General features: G+C 42.0%; 1 protein-coding gene across 1 annotated transcript in view; it reads left to right on the plus strand.

The window, feature by feature from the left end:
• The first annotated feature begins 375 nt into the window (after positions 1 to 375).
• Positions 376 to 19,573, plus strand: part of LOC147684540 (extracellular calcium-sensing receptor-like) — a 39,374-nt gene continuing 20,176 nt past the window's right edge. Inside the window, exons 1-2 of the mRNA XM_086939700.1 lie at positions 376 to 605; positions 6,083 to 6,374. Of these exons, the coding sequence (XP_086795826.1) occupies positions 376 to 605; positions 6,083 to 6,374 (522 nt within the window). The remainder of the gene's footprint in view (positions 606 to 6,082; positions 6,375 to 19,573) is intronic.

Here is a 19,573-nt window from a genome sequence, read left to right on the forward strand (position 1 = left end):
GCGTCAATTTCTTGTAAATCTGCCCCATGGTGTCACTTCGATCCATCGAAATTGAGAGTTCCTGACTTAGAGTCCTACTGAAGGACATCCTTTACATCACAACGAAGATGTTTGTGGTGTATGGTACTAGCAAAAAATAAAACTGTGCTGTGAGACCACTGGCCAGCCAATTCTAGACCTCTGTAAGCAACATGTTGCTCGCGAGCTGCACATTAGAGACCACCATTCTTTTGGGTAAACCTTTGTGGTGTCTGTGGCACTCTGTTGAGAAGGGATCAATGAATACATTTATGCTGTTCCATTGACTGTGTTTTTTTTCATTTCCAGATTCAACTTCAACTTCAGGCTTTACAATGAGCTAATCAGTGACTCAAGATGCATCTCATGAAGGCATTTCTGCTCCTGCAGCTCAGTGCAGAGGTGTCACAAGCTGTAGAAACACAAACCAACCTGGGCAGATGTTTGCTCTCCAATCCCAACCTGCAGGCGTACTCCAGCAATGCAGATGTGATCTTTGGAGTGGTCATTGCTTTTCATCTGGAGAGTTTCTTCCCTTCTTCCAACTTACAGTTTGTGGACCCCCCAGCTCCCAGACAATGTCGAAAGTAATGATGTTCACTTTACTTTATCAACTTTATTTTCTAATCTCCCCTCATAGAAGAGCGTCCTAAGTCCAGGGGAGAATTTGCCCATAATTTGACCAATGATGCATATACTCAACTGAAGCAAGACACTGAGGGCCAGATGTAGGTAGGCAAATACCGGTCAGTAACGGACGAAATTTGGTAATTTCGGCCGTTCCCGACCGGTATTTGGAAAATGAGATGTAGGTGGGCATTTTACTGATTCGGTAATTTACCGAATCGGTATTCTAAGGAATGAGTAAATTACTGATTCCTCAAAATATAGAATTGGTAAATTACCGATATTGCTATGTAGGGAGCACTCAAATGAGTGCTTTTCCCCTTTTAGGATTCGTTATTTACCACCAACTACAAGTTGGTGGTAAATAATGAAAACCTTGGAAAAAGCATTTTTTTTTGCTTTTCCACCAGTGCCATGTTGCAGACATACACGCCCTTAGGGCATGTATGTCTGCAACATGTTCACCCATATACAATTGAGGGGTGCAACAGGGTGTCAAAGTGACACCATGCCACCCTTCAATGTTTCCCCCTTTTACCGAATCGGTAAATACCGATTCGGTAATTGGCATTCATTCCTAGGGGCCTCCAGGCCCATAGGAATGAATGCTAATTACCGAATCGGTATTTACTGATTCGGTAATTACCGAAACTTACCGATTCGGTAATTTTTTCTGTAAAAATACCTACATTACTTTGCGTGGAATGGTGGTTTCAACGTGGAGACAAAAAAGGAAACAAATTGCATTCCCAAATGTAATACCATTTTTCCAGACTGTTCTTTGAAGAAATACACACTGGAGAAATAGGTGCCCAGGGAACATGTCGTATGACATTGCCAGTAGTACGTTTGTACTACAGAAATTGTGGGCACTCTAAGAAGTAACATTTGCACCCAATAGTAGAAGCATTTTTTACTTTCATAGTTGCAGATTTACTAACTTTTTGTCCCCAAAATGTCCAAAAGCCGAAATAAAAAATAAATGATGAAGGGAAATTCTCAGTCGGGGGTGTGTGGAGCTGAACAGTTTCCTAACCACTTTGCAATCTTTAGAGAACAATGTAGTTGGGGTTTAAACACAAGAAACCAAGGGGCATATCAACAAGCGGCAGCGATAATTATCGCTGACCGCTCTTAGCGTGAGGATTTTTATCGCAGATAATTATCGCCATGGTAGCGCTGTATTAACAACGCATAGCGCAATGGCGATAATTATTCCAGTGACAGCGATGTTTTCCATGGAACATCGCTGGTTTTCTGGTGATGTTCCTTGGAAAACGGCCATATCCTTGGTGATAGGACCGGGGGTCTTAGCCACAAAATCCACCCCCCTGTTAGGTATGCCTTAGTCAGGAATTTAACAGACGTTAAATTCCTGCTTTAAGGCATACTTAACGTGATTTTAAATATCGCTAACCCTCGTTGTTAATATGACGAAGCTGGGTTAGCGATATTTGCATCTCCTTTGCATCTCATTAGCGATGCAATGGGAGGCGTGCTGACAAGGGGCGTTAATGCAAGGATACACAAGCTAGCGTGTCCTTGTTGATAGAGCAATAATATTATTGCCGCTTTTCGCCCGAAAACGGGCTCTAAAGCAGAGATAATATTTTCGCTGCCCCTTGTTAATATGCCCCAGAATATTTTCCCTTCTCTGAAAAAAGAGTGATTGTACCCATGTACATGTCCACATGCCGATTTTCACCTAGTAGCAACTTTGCATGAGTACATTTTGAGGAGTGTAGTAATCCTTTAAATCTATAGCTGGAAGAGATATGTAGAAGGTAAGTTATTCTTTCTGATTTCAATATAGTTGAAAATAGAATCCAAAGGTCAAAAAAAATCTGGAATCGAGCGAAATGTTGTCAAAACCTCATGGCATTCGTGTTTTGGAGAACAAAGGGCCATATTATCAAGAACGGCGATAACATTATCGCCGCTTTAGCTGCGGTTTCCTGCCGCTAAAGCAGCAATACCTTTAACGCTGTTCTTGATAATATGCCCCAAAATATCTTACTGTGAAACTGCCTGCACTCAGAAACACTTTGGCGCATATCATCAAGGAATGGCGATAACATTATCGCCACTTTAGCTGCAGGAAACTGCTGTTTAAGCGTCAATAAGAGGCTCGATAATATGCTCTTGTAAATTCCCATTGAAGCCCAGGTTCTGGTGTGAAGGACATCAAACTTGGGCTTCTATGGGAATTCTCAAGGGCATATTATCGAGCCTTTTATCGCCGCTTTAGTGGCAGTTTTCGGCTGCGAAAGTGACGATAATGTTACAGCAGTTCTTGATAATATGGCCCTTGTTGGGTAATAGGCACAATTTGGTGTTATTTGTACAAAAAATATCTGCACTTCAGGAAAAAAAATCTGCTCCTGAGTCCTGTTTAATATGGCAAGCCGGTTTTTAATGGGAATATCAGTGAAACCCGATCTGTGGAATGTGCCGGTTGTCACGTTAATTTGTTTTCCCAACAAGTATACTGATTGAGCAATTTTTGCTTAACGGAGACTTGCTTCAAGCAGGAAATCACCTGCAGGAATGGGGCAGATTGATGCATACCACATCACACGCGCTCAGTAGTGTAACGAATCTTGAGGAGGGGCCGCAAAGTGCATGTGGGCGGCCCCCCATGCTCCAGGCCCAGAGAGGAGCACTGAGGCGAGGAGCCGCCGAGCACAGTGCCGGAGGGTGCGCTGGGAGCTCTGGCGCCTCCTCCCACCCTGCACCACAGGGGTTGCGGGGGCTATAGTTATGCCACTGATGCCCTGCACTAGTTACGTTCACCGCGTGACTTAGGAAATGTAGGGGCAGATTTACGTTACCTGGCACATCCCTGCAAATCAGCAGGGATGCGCCAAGAAACGTGCGACACACAATGCCATCGTTGCACCACCACAGATGTGCCTCATTTACAATGCGGCGCGCCATGGCGCAAGGATAGGCAGATGCGTGTCGCATCTGCCGGCATAAGGTTGGCGCAGTGCTGGAGTTGTGTCGCGGGCGCGACGCAACTCCAGCACAGTGCCAACCCGGCCTATCTTCCACATGGTGCATCACACCTTACGCCTGCTTCAAGCAGGCGCAAGGTTTTGACGCAGAGGGGTCGGAAAAGTGACTGAGTGAAATCTTGTATATTTCACTCAGGCACTTTTCTGAGGCGTTCCTGCACCGGATCACCCACCCTGTGCTGGTACGCCCACATGAAACCAGACGCAGGTTTCATGTGGCGCAGGGCTTAACAACGTGACGCATCTCCCTACATGCGTCACATTGTAAATCCCCCGCAGCATGGCACTAGCTTTACGCCACCGCTGCATCACAGAAGTGACGCAACGGCGGCGCAAAAGTGGCGCACGGGTCTTGTAAATCTGCCCCGTTATGGATAATCAATTGAGTTGGATGTCTCGCGCACCCCTCCAATGGGAGGGGATACTAATAATTAATTTTGTAATATCTAGATGCCCATACATAATACAAGTAGAAACCATAAAGGCTAAAGAGATTTATGATTCCGATACCTGGACAAAAAATACACAGGGGCTTATTTACAAGCCCCTTGCGCCACACGTACATCACTTTTCCCATGTTATAAATGACACAAACGTGGCAGAAGGGGCTTGTACAGAAGCCCCACAATTTCTCCCACCCTTGTGCTGCGGTTCTCTCTGTGTTTCCTTATTTTCAAGCCCCTTGGGCCGCCCGTGCGTCACTTTTATTATGGGAAAAAGTGACGCACTGGCGGCGAAAGGGGCATGTACATAAGCCCCTATTTAAATAATGCAAATGAGACGTCCTTTACAAAATTAACAAACCACTGCGGCCAATTTCCGTGCCAAATTGCTAAGAGAGTCCTCAGTGTCATTAACTCATAAATACTCCTTACAACACTAATAGTGGTTCAGGTCGTAAGACATATGCAGTGCCACATTAGACTCATGAAAGACTGTAGTGTTTGTGCACGGATCTGCACTTGCTTTGAGCAATAAATAAATTAATTAATCAATCAATCAATCATTTGTAAAGCGCACTACTTACTCGTGAGGGTCTCAAGGCGTTGAGGGGAGGGGTAATGCTGCTACTGTTCGAAAAGCCAGGTCTCGAGGAGTCTTCTGAAGGTCAGTAGGTCTTGGGTCTGCCATAGGCGAATGGGGAGGGTGTTCCATGTCTTGGCGGCGAGGTGAGAGAATGATCTGCCACCAGCGGTCACTCTTCGGACACAGGGACAGTAGCGAGGGCATGGTCGGCGGAGCAGAGCTGGTGGTGGGGGTGTAGAAGCTTCGTTGGCTGTTGAGGCATGCTGGTCCGGTGTTGTGGAGTGCCTTGTGTGCGAGGGTGAGGAGCTTGAAGGTTATCCTCTTGTTGACGGGGAGCCAGTGCAGGTCTCTCAGGTGGGGTGGGATGTGGCTGCAGTGAGGGATGTTGAGGATCAGGCATGCAGAGGCGTTCTGGGTGCGTTGGAGCCGTTTCAGGAGTTTGGTTGAGGCTCCTGCGTGGAGGGTGTTTCTGTAGTCCAGTCTGCTGCTGACGAGGGCCTGGGTGACCGTCCTTCTCGTTTCGGTGGGGATCCACTTGAGATCTGGTGGAGCATGCGGAGGGTGTTGAAGCAGGAGTAAGAGACGGCGTTGACCTGCTTCGTCATGGAGAGGATCAAGTTGAGGATGACCACTAGGTTGCGTGGTCGGTGGGCGCTGGAGCAGTTCCTAGTGCGGTCGGCCACCAGGAGTCGTCCCAGGCTGCGGGCGTGGATCCGAGGATGAGGACCTCCGCAATAAATTCTGCTCTTTAGAAACAGAGTACAACATTGTGAAAAAGAAGAGATAACAGGCTCTGGAACCATTTTTTACAATTGTATTCCCCAATAGTTGTGCTAGTGTCAAAATCGCAAACCTTTAGCACAATTTTACTTTGCACCAGTGTTTTTGTACTCTGGGGCAGATTTACATGCCCCATGCGCCACTTTTGCATCACTTTTAACATGGGAAAATGGATGCCAAACCGGTCCTAGGATGCTTGTTTCCAGTCCAGGGAGGACCTGGCTTGGCAGTTCGGGCTGGACTGTTCCCATGAGGCACAGGGTCAAGACTGATTTGCATATGGCCGGGTTCAAACTGGAATGGTATGGTGAGCAAAAGAACTATGGATTTAGGCCGTGATCTCTGTACTGGGGTGAAAGTAAGACATTGTTCAGCATTCTGCCCATGAACTGTTGTTTTTGCATTTGCCAAAGTGGAGCAAGGGGCTTGTAAATAGCTCCTCGATATTTAAACAACAGTGACATAGAGGTGCTAAATCTACCTAAAGCACAGATTTGATATGTGTTAAATAATTCCCACCCAAAAAAACGATAAAATATGCTTTCTTAATTTCTAAAAGTCAGATTGGATACATATTTTAATCCATCTTCATTTTCTTTCCTTTCCCATTTCAGAATATCTGTTGACAGGTATCAAGCTATCTTGGCCATGGCCTTTGCCACAAATGAAGTCAATAGGAATACCAAAATTTTGCCCAACACTACGTTGGGGTTCCAGATTTTTGATTCTTGCCACTCAGAGAATAGCGCAATTGAAGCGATGCTGTCGATTCTCACAGGCCAAAACAAAACTATTCCCAACTACAGCTGCCACCCAGTGCCAAATGTGGCTGGCTTCATTGGAGAAGGTCCTTTTTCAGAAGATTTGTCCATGGTTAGAGTCGTTAATGTCAACAGAATCCCACAGGTAAGAGACAAATATTTTCTTTAACAATTAGGCAGTGGAAAAGAAGTTACTTAAACTCATAAGTTTGGCTCCACCTCCGTATCAGTGGGTGGAGACTTGTGTGTCTACACTTTTGAGTAACTACACACTTGGGTTTTGTGAGTAGCCCAAGCTAGGAAAGTTACTAAAAAATGTAAGAGTAAACTCATATGTGTAAATTACTCCCAAGTGTAAGATACCTTTGTGAATAGCCCTGAGCGAGTGCTAGGACAGGTACCCAGGTTGTCGTGGGTGGTCAACTTTGGAATAAATTGTGCAGAGTAATTCACCATTCACAGGAAGCCACAAACTTCTGGCACATTCAGGGGAGAAGGAACCTGATGAATGCCTTCAGGTTTTCTGCATTCTATGCAGCAGATTAATTGGTTGATGTGGTATTTAAGAATTTGCACTTCTCTTTCTGCAGAGTCAATCAGCATTTCCACTAGGCATTGCAATATGTTCTTCAGGCGACGATGGTGGCTGCACTCATGGTATGTCTAGTAACATTTCTAAATTAGCGATATAGACAAACTGATGAAATCACAGGGTGCAGCATATTTTGTCAGCCATATAATCAACTGATGATAAAAACATCAAAAAATCATGTTTCAATGTTATCATTAGGACGTAACTCAAATGTATACAGGAAACACATAAGTCTGAACAGTATCATAAAACCATGAAAACAGTGCCTAGTGGAATAAGTGATCATGTGGTGCCAAAGAGTGGATAGCAGGAGCAAACAGTCTCAGACTGGATAATTGCAAAGTTTAAAAGAGATATTGCATATTACTTAATATATACTAAGCTCAAAAGAGGAGTAGTGGCTTCATAGTAGGAGTCGCCAACCATGTTTCAACTCCTTTAACAATAACATGTCTTCATCAGGACAGGATCGTTAAAGACTAAGGGCCATATGTATGAAACATACATTTTGCAATTCTCAAATAGTCATTTTTAGAGAATCGCTATTTGAGAATCGCAAAATGCTATGTATGTAGGATTTGCAAATAATTTTGCGAATCTTACATATTCCTTAATTGCGAATCGCGAGTTGCAATTCGCAATTAAGGAATTCCTCCCCTTTCATTCCTATGGGCCTAGAGGCCCATAGGAATGAATGGGAAGACATTCTCAATTTGCGATTCTCAATTAGAGAATCGCAAATTGAGAATGCAATTTCAAGGGTGCCAGGGTGTCAAAAGGACACCCTGTTGCACCCCTGAAATGTGCATGTGTTGAAGTTGAAGTTGGTGGTAATTTGCGATTCCTTATTGCCAAATTGCACTTTTTCTGGGCATCTTACATTGCATTTAAGGAATCGCAATTTGCGATTCCTTAAATGCAATCGCAAAATAGGGAATCGCAAATTTACAATTCCTTATTTTGAGAGGCTGTTTTGCTTACGTACATACCACTTAGCTATTTTGCGATCGCAAACGCCGAAATTCTGCAAATGTTGGCGTTTGCGATCGCAAAATTGCCTTCATAAATATGGCCCTTAGCCCACTGTTCAATTGTTCTAAAGAAAACTGGCAGTCTTAGTTATGAATATGTTTCCTCTAAAAAACAAATTATACATAAAAATGGCATTGAACACCTGACTTACTCTGAAAGCAGCAACAAATCAATGCATGTGCTGAATGCATCCTTGGAAATAATTTACACAGGCTTGAAATTGAAATTGAAGCAAAATTTGATTTCAGTAAGCAGTCAGGAAGTGTCAGTGAATGTAGTACCATATGAGTGAGAGTGGGTAAGTAGAGCATAATGTCAGGTTAATCCAGGTTTCATTGTCTTTATTGTTGGGAATTGAGCACATTAACATTAATAGACCAGTCATTGATGGTTTGTTCAAACTTTCATCCTGCCATTACGCTCGTCAATAGATAGGTTCTGAAAAGGTAGCTCTGGGCTCACTTTTTGCATTCATCAATCTTATTCTGGAGATTGAAAGAAATCGTATTGATTCCCTAATGGCATTGGAAGGCATTGGTTAATAGCCATTTTCTATTTCATAATATTCAACTATAAAGGAGATTTGACGTCTATGAAAGTATTCCTATGCCCGCAGTGAGAAATTGCGTTGTTAGTTGAATGGGGGGTGACTCCTGTTCAAGCAACAACCACAATCATTGTTAATCCTTGGTGAACTACAAAAGTCACTAAATTAACCTCTTCTTAACTTTCTGGTAGCTTGGCACAAAAGCTATCAGGCTTAACTTAGAGGCAATGTGTAAAGAATTTGTGCAGCACACAAACAGTTATAAAGTGAAAATAACAAAAAAGTAAAATTTCAAACAATTTTGAAAAAATAGACTACTTTTTGTTACATTTTTTGACACCAAAACAACAAAAATCGAATTACTGGAACCAAAGTTATGAACAATAAAGGTTTAGGGTAAAGACAAATGCCTATAGGTTCAAAGCAACAATAGCTGAGATCTGATCTTGCAAGACAAAGTCGAAAAATATGGCTCATCCAGATGGAGCGCAACTTGAATACAAGAAGTTGATTGGTCCTTGTCATTGCTTACCTTTGGATTTAGAAGAAATGTTGAAGAAAAGTGTTCTGAGAAGGGGAAGTTCTGCGGGACAAGGCTGTTGTTGGTGTCCGAAGAGGAGGTCAAGATTTCTACATTTTGACTTAAGGGCTTATTTCTGAGGCTGTTTACATTCCTCTTGCATTGCCCATGCAATGTTGTGCAAGAGCATCGCAACCTTAAGACAGATTATTTTAAGCCACGCAAACCCACTTGCGTGGCTCCAAAAGTTTGGGGTAATGAAACGCAGTGCAAATCACTGTGTAGCATTGTTCTGCCATAGGAAGACATTCCATGTGCATTGTTAGTGTGTTCCCATGCAACTCCCATGGATTTTGATGCTTTCCCAGATTTACAAGAACTTGTAAACCTCTGGATGAGTCAAAATCTTACACCTTCCCAAGGGACGCATAACAAAGAGAAATATCTCTATTTCTCCTCATTTCTTCTTCTTTCTATGTGTGCTGCATTGTGTAGCACACAAAGAAAGAGGAATATGCCTTCCAGGATTTTTTGAAAGTCAGTAATCTCTAGTGGGATGAAACTGGATGCTGTAGTTGACAAAAGTTCCACTTGGCCGGATACCCCTGTGGTGAGCGACCGCTTAACAGGATTTGCTGCTATGGAGAAAAACTTAGAGGGAGCTGCAACAAAATCAGCCCGACCAGCAATGCACCTTTGGCAGATAGGGGAGCAGGTTTGTCCTAGTTTCGTTTGGTTGTCGAATCATTTAGCCAAAAAAGTCCTAAGTTTTGTTTTTTGGCTATACAGGCATCTCTTACATCACAACTAAGGGCCCAGGACTTCAGGTGCTCAACTTGGGGGGTTAGGACTCACATAGGATAGGTCCAGGTGTGGGTTCAAGATGGTGGGAACCTTTTCTATCCCTGAGGCTCTGATCAGGAGGCCAGCAAACTAGCCACTGGAGCTACTCCGGTCATCCTGGGATCAAGTGATGAAACAGGGCTCAAGCAGCAGGACAGGCCTCCGAGGGCTCAAGGTAGTCTCCATTCACCAAAGCAGTCCTTCCAGGTGCAGAAAAGCAGTCTTGTGGAATATACAGCAAGCCACAGCAGCAGTCAATCCATTGAGAGTCCTTCCACAGGTCCAGAAAATGAACCGAAGCCTAGGTCTGAGAGTAATACTGTTATATCTGTTGCCTTTATTTGAAGTAGGAGAAGTTTCTAGTGAATTGTGTTTGAGGTGTTTATGGTTTCCAGGCTTCCCTGCCCTGGGTCCTAGCTGGCTGCATGAACCATGCGGGGTTGACAAGTCATTTGTGTGAAGGCAGAGCACACCCTATTCAGTTGCAAGTGGGGCTGTGCCAGCTCTGCCCCATCCTGCCAGTTGATGGCCCATCCAGGTACACCAAATCCCTCTACTTTGAGGCTCTCTGGGAACAATAAACAAAGTCTAACTACGTCCGTTCATGTTACCCTGGAGCAGGATGCAGGCACCAAATGCATAGGGTAGAAAAATGCAAACTTTCTAAATCATAGGTTTTAACTTTCTAAATGTGGCATTTTCAAAATTGTTACTTAAAATCTGACTTTACCATTAAAGAGGATTTTTAATGATAGTGTCTTAGACACCAAACACAAAATATGTACCTGTTGTCCATCAAAGAATAGCACTTAATTAATGTAATAAGGCTAACCATATTGTCCTATGGGAGAGGTAGGCCTCACAGTAGTAAAAAAATTAAATGTAAGAGTTTTTCACTAGCATGAAATGTAACATTTATAAGTACATGTACAAACATTTAACTGCAATTCGCCCTGCACTAGAGGCTACTTAGGGCCTACCATATGTGTGGCTAATATGCTGTGAAAGGGGAGTTTAATCCTTAGCAATAGGTTTATACTGTCAATTCAAATTGACAGTTTAAAAGTGCATTCAGACTGCAATAGGACGCCTGGTGAATGTTAAGTGGCTACTTAAGTGAGTTGCACAATAAGTACTGCAGGCCCACTAGTAGCATTTAATTTTTCATGTCCTGGGTATATGGTATAACACTCTACAAGGAACCTATAAGTAAAGTAAATATCCCAATCATGTATAATCCAATGTTACTAACACTGTTTTGTCCAATTCTTTCCTCTTTCTATGTGTGCTGCATTCAGCAGCACACATAGAAAGAGGATTTCACCACCATTGATACATTTTTTGCAGGATTGTGTTCCTTCCTGCACAAAAACTATCACAATCACCCCTAAAAGCAGACACTCGTGCACCATGATGCAATGGTGCCTGCACTGGCGTGTGGCAGCCATTTGTGTGCCAACACAGGTGGAAAGGGCAGGAATGTGCCATATCAGATAGATTCAGTGCATTCCTTTCCTTTTACTTTTACGTAGGGCAGCGCAGCCGGAGAGCTTGCGGTGCTGCCCTACGACAAAGGATTGTAAAGGAGGCCGTAAGATTAGACAAAACAGAACAAACCTAAAGTCAAATAGATCATTGTTTTGCTACAAACAACTGGGCCTCATTTACAATCGTTTGGCATAGGGCAGCACCCTAACCGTTTCTGCTGCGCTGCCCTACATCAAAAGAAGAGGACAGGAATGTGCTGTATCTTTCAGATATTGCATATTCATGTCCTTTTCCCCTGCTTTGGAGCACAAATGGCTGCTATGCCCCAACGCAGGCTCCCTTGAGCCATGGTGCAAGAGTGTCCCCGTTTTAGGGGTGATCGCTATTGTGCAAGAAGAGACAACTTCCTGCACAATAACAATCAGTGGAGGCGATCTCCACTGTTTATGTGTGCTAAATGCAGCACACAATGAAAACGGAAAACATAAGTAGAAATTATGTTATTTCTCCTTTTTGCCCTCCCCTACGCCATCCTTGGGGAGGCATAGGCTTTCAAAACACGTTTCCAGGTTTGCAAAAGCTTGTAAATCTGGGAATGTGTCAAATGCCATGGGTGCTTGTGAGAAAACCCACTGTTATGCCATGGCATGCCTCCCTATCGCAGGGTGAGGCAACACAGCTGCCTCAGTCCACATTTTTAAGGCCATGAGAAGCCACGCAGGGTGGCTTACGTGGCCTTGTAGATATGCCCCTGCAGTGTGTGCCACTGGGCCACCACTAAAGATGACATTCCAGTAGGACAGGTACCTTGTAAATGAGGCCCTACCATACTAAGGAGAATTTATTTTGAAAACAATATGTTTAACAACTGCTGGACATTTCTTTCAAGGAGAGTCAGCTACCTGACACATGGAAACAGGCAATGGTTTGACCACTGGGAAAAAAAACCACAGTGGATGGGAACATTTTAACAAACTTGCAGCCGGTGTCACTGCTACAATAGTTCTCCAAAATTGCGGAAAAAGTGGTCAATACACAATTAGAGGGCCTCATAAAGGAAAATAAACATCCCACCCAATCAGGTTTCAAGCCAACTTATTCAACAGAGACAGCCCTGCTCTGTGCTACGGAGACGATACGGAAGAGAGTAGATGAAGGACTAACGACTGTGCTGGTCCTATTAGACGTTAGCGCAGTGTTTGATACAGTGTCACATAAGATGCTTATACTGCGACTTAAGAGAGGAGGTGCAGGGGGAGCTGCGTTGGACAGATTGGTATCTTACCTTCAGGGACGTAGCTTCCAAGTGGTACAATTTGCAATCACCTCAAAAACCATCACTCTAGCACAGGGGGTTCCACAGGGTTCAATTTTGATCACAACTCTTTTTAATTTGTACGTAGCCCCCTAAGCTGATATTGTAGAAAAACATGGAGTATCAATTGTATTGTATGCTGACGATACCCAGCTAGTGGTTACGCTGACTCGCCGCAAGCAGCTAACAGCTTTGCCGCCTGCCTGAAAGATCTGGCTGGGTGGATGTCAGACAATTGCTTAAGTCTAAATGGCAATAAGACTGAGGTGATGATAGTAGGAAATGCTCCATCAATATGGTCGCCGGCATGGTGGCCAACTATGCTTGGCTCAGTCCCAACCGTAAAGTCGGAGGTAAAAAACCTGGGTATATGGATGGATTCAAAACTATCTTTTGCTTCTCAGATCAATAGAACAAGAGGGAAGTGTTTTGGAATCTTGAAAATCCTCAGGAAAATCCTAGACATTCTTCCTATATCATCAAGAAAAAAGCAGGTCCCTGCTCCGGTCACAGCAAGACTGGATTATGGGAATGTGCTGTTGCTGGGAGCAACAAAAAGAGAGTGGCAGTCCATCCAGAATGCAGCCGCACGTCTTACCCTGAACCTGCCAAGAAGGGCCCCCTCGGAAAAGGCACTAAAGACACTACACTGGTTACCTGTTCAAAAACGTATCATATTTAAGGCACTATGTTATAGCCATCGCATCTTGCAATTGAAAGGCCCTACCTATTTGCATAACCTACTCTCTGTATACAAACCAGAACGTCAGTTAAGATCTACCGGAACACATCTGGTAAAAGTCCCTAGGATAAAAAGAGCTTGTATGGGCGCAGGATCATTTAGCTATCCGGCAGCTAAGAGCTGGAATGGATTTCCCATGTCACTCCAGAATGAACCTTTAGAGAAGATCTTCCGTAAGAAGCTGAAAACATAACTGTTTTCACAATAGATACATAACTACCTACAAACTGAATAGCAATAATTTTTCTGAGAATTATCAGTGGTAATCAACAGCGCGGGGAAACACCAGCAGGTGTAACCAGGCGCACAATAAATCTAAATAAACTAAACTATGAGTATGTTTTTTATGGTGTGTTTGTGAATGCTTTCTCCCATTAGTTATCTGCGAGTCACATGTTTTAATCAATCAATCAATAAGAATGCTTTATTCGACCATGATAATGACAGTCATAAAAGCACAAAAAATATACAATTAGAGTGAAATTTAAATTATTGAAATTCATAGATTAAAACAGCATGTTTTAATCACGGTGTGTGACACAAAAGATTAAATAATGGATTATCTCGGTGTGCACTACATGACATCCAGAGATAGACTTCCCAACACTAAAACAGCTTTTATATTAGTTTCTGTCAAAATTTCAACCATGAACTGCAATGTCGATGCAAACATATGTCAGTAGATGGTAGATTTTGAGCCAAATGTATAAGTCCATTTAGCTAGTGCAAAGCCCTTGATTCACTCAATCACAGGGTATGCAACTGCTTAATAGAATTTACAAATCTACTAAACATATTTTCCAAAGTTGTTTACCAAAAACAAAATGGGTTTAGAAAAGTATTACGAATTGTAATTATTATGATTTGCAATACTGTGAGACAATGGTTTGTGACAACAATTTGAGTTGCAAATTGATAGGTGGCTAACTTCTCAGAGGAGTCCGTCGCTCATTCGTTAGTAGGAAGGAGTCTAGAATATCACTGTCAAACCTTAAACAAGCTTTCTGTAAAAAGTAAATAAAAAATCTTAAATGCAAACCTGTTTCCAATATGGAAAATTGGCTACATTTTTCAAACAAATACTTTAAACTGTGATGGCATCCAATCAGAGCGAGGCGGAAATTGTAACCTACCTCATGAGAATTAATAAAAAATGTTGAATTATGACCTAATTGCAATCTGAATTTCAAAATGTACCTATTTATACATAGATCTGTTTAGAAAAGTATTCACTGGTCGCAAATTGTGACCAGCAAATAGTACATCTGGCTCTATTAGAACACACCACCAAAGTAAAGCTATATTGACCACACTATATTGAAGGATCTACTTTGCTGTTTCATAGCATTTGTATATGTACTGAAAAATATATCTAGATTTACTAAAAGAAAAAATATCTCTGATAGATAATCATAATATAGATCTAGACATTAGAAGATTGGATAGTTCCCTGTAGCCAACAATGGAGAGGGAACAAACACACTCATCCCTTACTTAACAATAACTGTTGTCCAGAATAATTTGCTTTATTAAATGACACAGGGGGTTTGCCAATGTATTGCTTGCAAAATCAGTCAGTCAGTCAAAGAAAGCTTTATTTCGGCCGTAGGCTACAAAAGCATAAAAAAACAATGTAAAACATTTTAGCAAAATGCAAATACAGTATATCATAATTACAACTATATACATTGTTTCTGTGTTTTTTAGTTGCAACATATCAAGTGAGTGAGCTTTGACTGCATTCTCGAATTGCCTGCTCGTGGTTCTTTAGCAGGATATAGTGAAATAGTGAAATGCAGGATAAAGTGCAATGTACAAAGAGAAAATATATAACTTCTGCATTGGGTGAGATAAGGGGAGCCATGGCACATATTGTAGCAAGTGGCTATTACATTTAGAGTTTTAAACACCTATTATGTACTAAAAGCTTTATCTTTATCTAATGTATGTAAAAAGGAGTGTTAAAAGACTAGATAAAAACAACAAGATATTTTGAATTAAAAGCTCATCGATGAAGAGTTGATTACGGTGAAGATAAACATACAATGTAATGTGTGCATACCACATTGTTCTGGTCGGTGCATAATGTAGCGTATATAAGAATTACTGCTAAACTAAGAATTTCCTGTGAGGGTTTTCTTAATAATGGCTCTAAAAGTGCACCACATGAAGAATAAAATCCGCGAGATGGAGAACACAATAGGTGTTTCAGTTTCATACTTAAGGAGCCTAAACGCCTCTGTGCAATGTCTACTCCCCATGTTCCTGCACAGTTGTAGTAATCACTGCGACCTAGACTTTCCATAGACGGGACAGAAGAAAAGAACATGCAATTCGGTTTCCTCAGCTCGGTCACACCCTGGACACACTAATGTGTGAGAGCCCTGCCACTTGTTGGTAAATGATCGAAGCGGGAGAGCCACATGTCTAAATTGAAGAAAGAGTTTTGCTGCTTTTTTTCCAAGAACCTAGAAGTTAGACAGCCCGGCTTGGGCCCCCGCCATAGTTGGGCCAGTTTGAATTCTCTGTAGGACTCGAGCAGTGCCTTCCTAGAGGCCATAGAACAGATCTCTTCTGGGGCTGTCCACATGTGTTCCTTCCCCATAGCCTGGCAGGTCTTTCTTATTTAAGCTAACCAGGGGAGTTTTCCTGCACCATGGGGCCTCATAATGTCCTTCAACTCCTCTTTGTATTCACCTAATTCGGGTGTGCTCCAAAGGCGTCGCCAAAATAGGAGGGGTCTAGAAGAGACTACATCTGCAATAGGGCTAATCCCTAAATCCATTTTAAGCTGTGATAATGGAGAGCTAATAGGAAGAACTAGCAATTGTCTATGAAATTGGTTCTCTGACATTGAAAGGGAGGCAACTGGATGGTGGCCCCATAGCTCTGCCCCATACAGTGCTACACCCCTAGCCTGTGTCTTATAAATTTCTGCTACAGGACCTATTACCTTGTGTGTGCAGCTCTTGTAGACTTATGTAATGCCTCCCGTGGACTGGGGTAGTTTTAGGCGAGCTTTCTTTGTTTGTTTCGCCATTCAATTTTTTCAGTTAGAGTGATTCCTAAATAGTCAAAAATGGACACCCTCTCTAGGGCCCTTCCATCTAATCATGGATTTTGGTAGTTCGTAGTGTTGGCGTTAATGATCATATACTTGTTTTTTTTAAGATTAATCTCCAATCCCTGATTATTGCAGAAAGTGCTGAATGCATTGTGCACCATCTGCATGCACATGGGAGATTTGGAAAGTAAAATCGTATCATGCGCAAACATAAGAGCTGGAATTTTGTGGTTTGCTAGCCTGGGTGCGTCAATATGGTTCCCCTCCAAAAGAGGTTTAATCAGGCCGTTTATGAAAAGGGAAAAAAGTGTTGGGGCCAGAATGCATCCCTGTCGCACCCCTTTCTCCACAGGGAAGGGGAAGAAAGTTCACCATTTTTAACATTACCTATTCATGCATAGTTATCTTGGTGAAGGTGTTTCAGCTTGTAGCAGAGATATTCTGGAACTCCCAGGTCAAGAAGTATACTGCACAGTTGATCCTGCTGAACTAAGTCAAACGCGGATTTAAGATCCACAAATGTGAGAAAGAGGCTGCCACCCTCTAGAACCACAGTTTTCCAGTGGATTAGTTGCAATCTAAAAATCTGATCCATAGTACAGGTCTTGGCCCTGATCCCTGCTTGTAGGGGTGTTAGTACGTTGTTCTCTTCTATCCAAAATGACACGCGCCCCAGGAGTATGCGTGCACATTTTTTTTGACTGATATCTAGGAGGCTTATGGGGCTGTAGTTGGCTGGGTTAAGTGGTGAGCCATTTTTGTAGATTGGAGTTCTGGACTTTTTTGGTTCCGTCCAGAGGTGTCAGGGATAACACCCGAAGACCCCGGAGTTCCACCTGTCTCGGTGCACAAATAAACAGAAACACGGGCTTCTCGATGGTGGCGTCAAAGACCAAAGGTTTATTACTGCAGGGACACAGAAGTCACAGAAACTACACACGGGCAGTATCTAGGAGCCTGTTCGATTTGTACAAAAAGGGCTGCTCCTTATATACTGAATTTTGAGCTTGAGGCAAATTCTTTACATGTAATACATTCCCAAACCGTTGTGTCCTAAACAATAAATATTTGGCGTTGCACAGGAATCGTCGACAATATCTGCATCAAAAAGTGCATTTTTCAAAGAAATCACAAATTACCACCAACTTGAAGTTGGTGGTAATTTGCGATTCCTTATTCCTTATTGCCAAATTGCACTTTTTCTGGGCCTCATACATTGCATTTAAGGAATCGCAATTTGCGATTCCTTAAATGCAATCGCAAAATAGGGAATCGCAAATTTGCAATTCCTTATTTTGAGAGGCTGTTTTGCTTACGTACATACCACTTAGCTATTTTGCGATCGCAAACGCCAAAATTCTGCGAATGTTGGCGTTTGCGATCGCAAAATTGCCTTCATACATATGGCCCTTAGCCCACTGTTATAAAGAAAACTGGCAGTCTTAGTTATGAATATGTTTCCTCTAAAAAACAAATTATACATAAAAATGGCATTGAACACCTGACTTACTCTGAAAGCAACAACAAATCAATGCATGTGCTGAATGCATCCTTGGAAATAATTTACGCAGGCTTGAAATTGAAATTGAAGCAAAATTTGATTTCAGTAAGCAGTCAGGAAGTGTCAGTGAATGTAGTACCATATGAGTGAGAGTGGATGAGTAGAGCATAATGTCAGGTTAATCCATCAGGAGTCCTTCTGTTTCATTGTCGTTATTGTTGGGAATTGAGCACATTAACATTAATAGACCAGTCATTCATGGTTTGTTCAAACTTTCATCCTGCCATTATGCTCGTCAATAGATAGGTTCAGAAAAGGTAGCTCCGGGCTCACTGTTTGCATTCATCAATCTTCCAGTTTAAGAAATTTTTATTGAGCAGAAAAAAAAAATGATACATCATAATATCACAACATAAGATAACGTAAAGTCAATAGAATATAATCATGAAGGACATTTTTTTTTTTGAGATACAAAGAAAAAGAAGCTGTAAAGTAAAATCATGTAATGTAAGAAAACCATATAGAGAGGAAAGAAGAGAAAGAAGAAAGAAGAAAGGAGAGAAAGAGGAAGAGAGAGAGGAAGGAAGGGGGGTTTAAAGGGGGGGAGGAGAGGATAAGAAGTTGGAAAAAGGTAGCCAGATAAGATCAGACTTAATTTTTAAGGTGACAGATGAAGAGGAAGCAATAGCAATTCTATGCTCATCACACACAAAATTCCACCATGTCTGAACAGACAGCTTAGAGTTATCCTTCCAGCAAGACAGGATTACTTTGTATGCAGTAGCAATGAATAGGTCAAACAGTTTAGCATTATAAGAATGTAAGTCCAAAACATCAGATAAAGAACCTAGAAAAATATGCAATGATGAAAATGGTTCAGAAAAATGAAAAATACGCATACAGTATTTCCAAACTGATTTCCAAAAAGTGATAACTCTTGAACAATCAAATAAGAGGTGTTTAAGTGTGCCTGGGTGAGATGAACAAGACCAACAAAGAGGAGAGGAGGAAGGGGAGAATTTGGAAATGCTTATAGGGGTAAACAGAGCTCTATGGTAAATGAAAAAAAGAGACTGAGTAATACGAGCCGAGACCGAAGTCTTAAACAGTTTGGACCATAATCGATCCCAAGTATCAATAGAGAACGTAAAAGAGAAATCAGTTTCCCATGCAACTTCTATAACAGTTTTGGGTCTAGGACCAACATTCTCTAATAACAATTTATAAATTAAAGCAGCTTTGGGGATCTGTTGGGTGAACAACGGGTAGAGAGGGGTGGAAGGAGTAAGAGAGGGAAGACTGTCAAACGTAGGAAGGGTAGATAAATGAGAGACAATGGCAGTAGTAATAATGTCAAATTCATTACGGTGTTGTACAGATAAGTCAAACTTAATGAGCATGTCCTCAAATGAAATAATAGATGAATCTGAAAAGAATTGATAAACAAACATAATATCCTTTTCCTTCCAGTACTTGAAGTAGAAAGATTTACCCTTGTATTTAAGATATTTGTTGTACCAAATACTGGAAGAAAGGAAAATTTGTAATGGCGATAAATCTTTTGAAAAAATAGTGTGGAGCAGGGTATGAGAATATTTCAGCACAGGGTAATGCGACAAAAATGAACAGTTGGACATAAAAAGGGATTGTTGAAAAGTGAAATCCTTTAATAGAGATCTCTCAACTGCAATCCATCTGGG

Source organism: Lissotriton vulgaris, chromosome 10 (genome assembly GCF_964263255.1).
Source record: "Lissotriton vulgaris chromosome 10, aLisVul1.2, whole genome shotgun sequence".
Lineage (NCBI taxonomy): Eukaryota > Metazoa > Chordata > Amphibia > Caudata > Salamandridae > Lissotriton > Lissotriton vulgaris.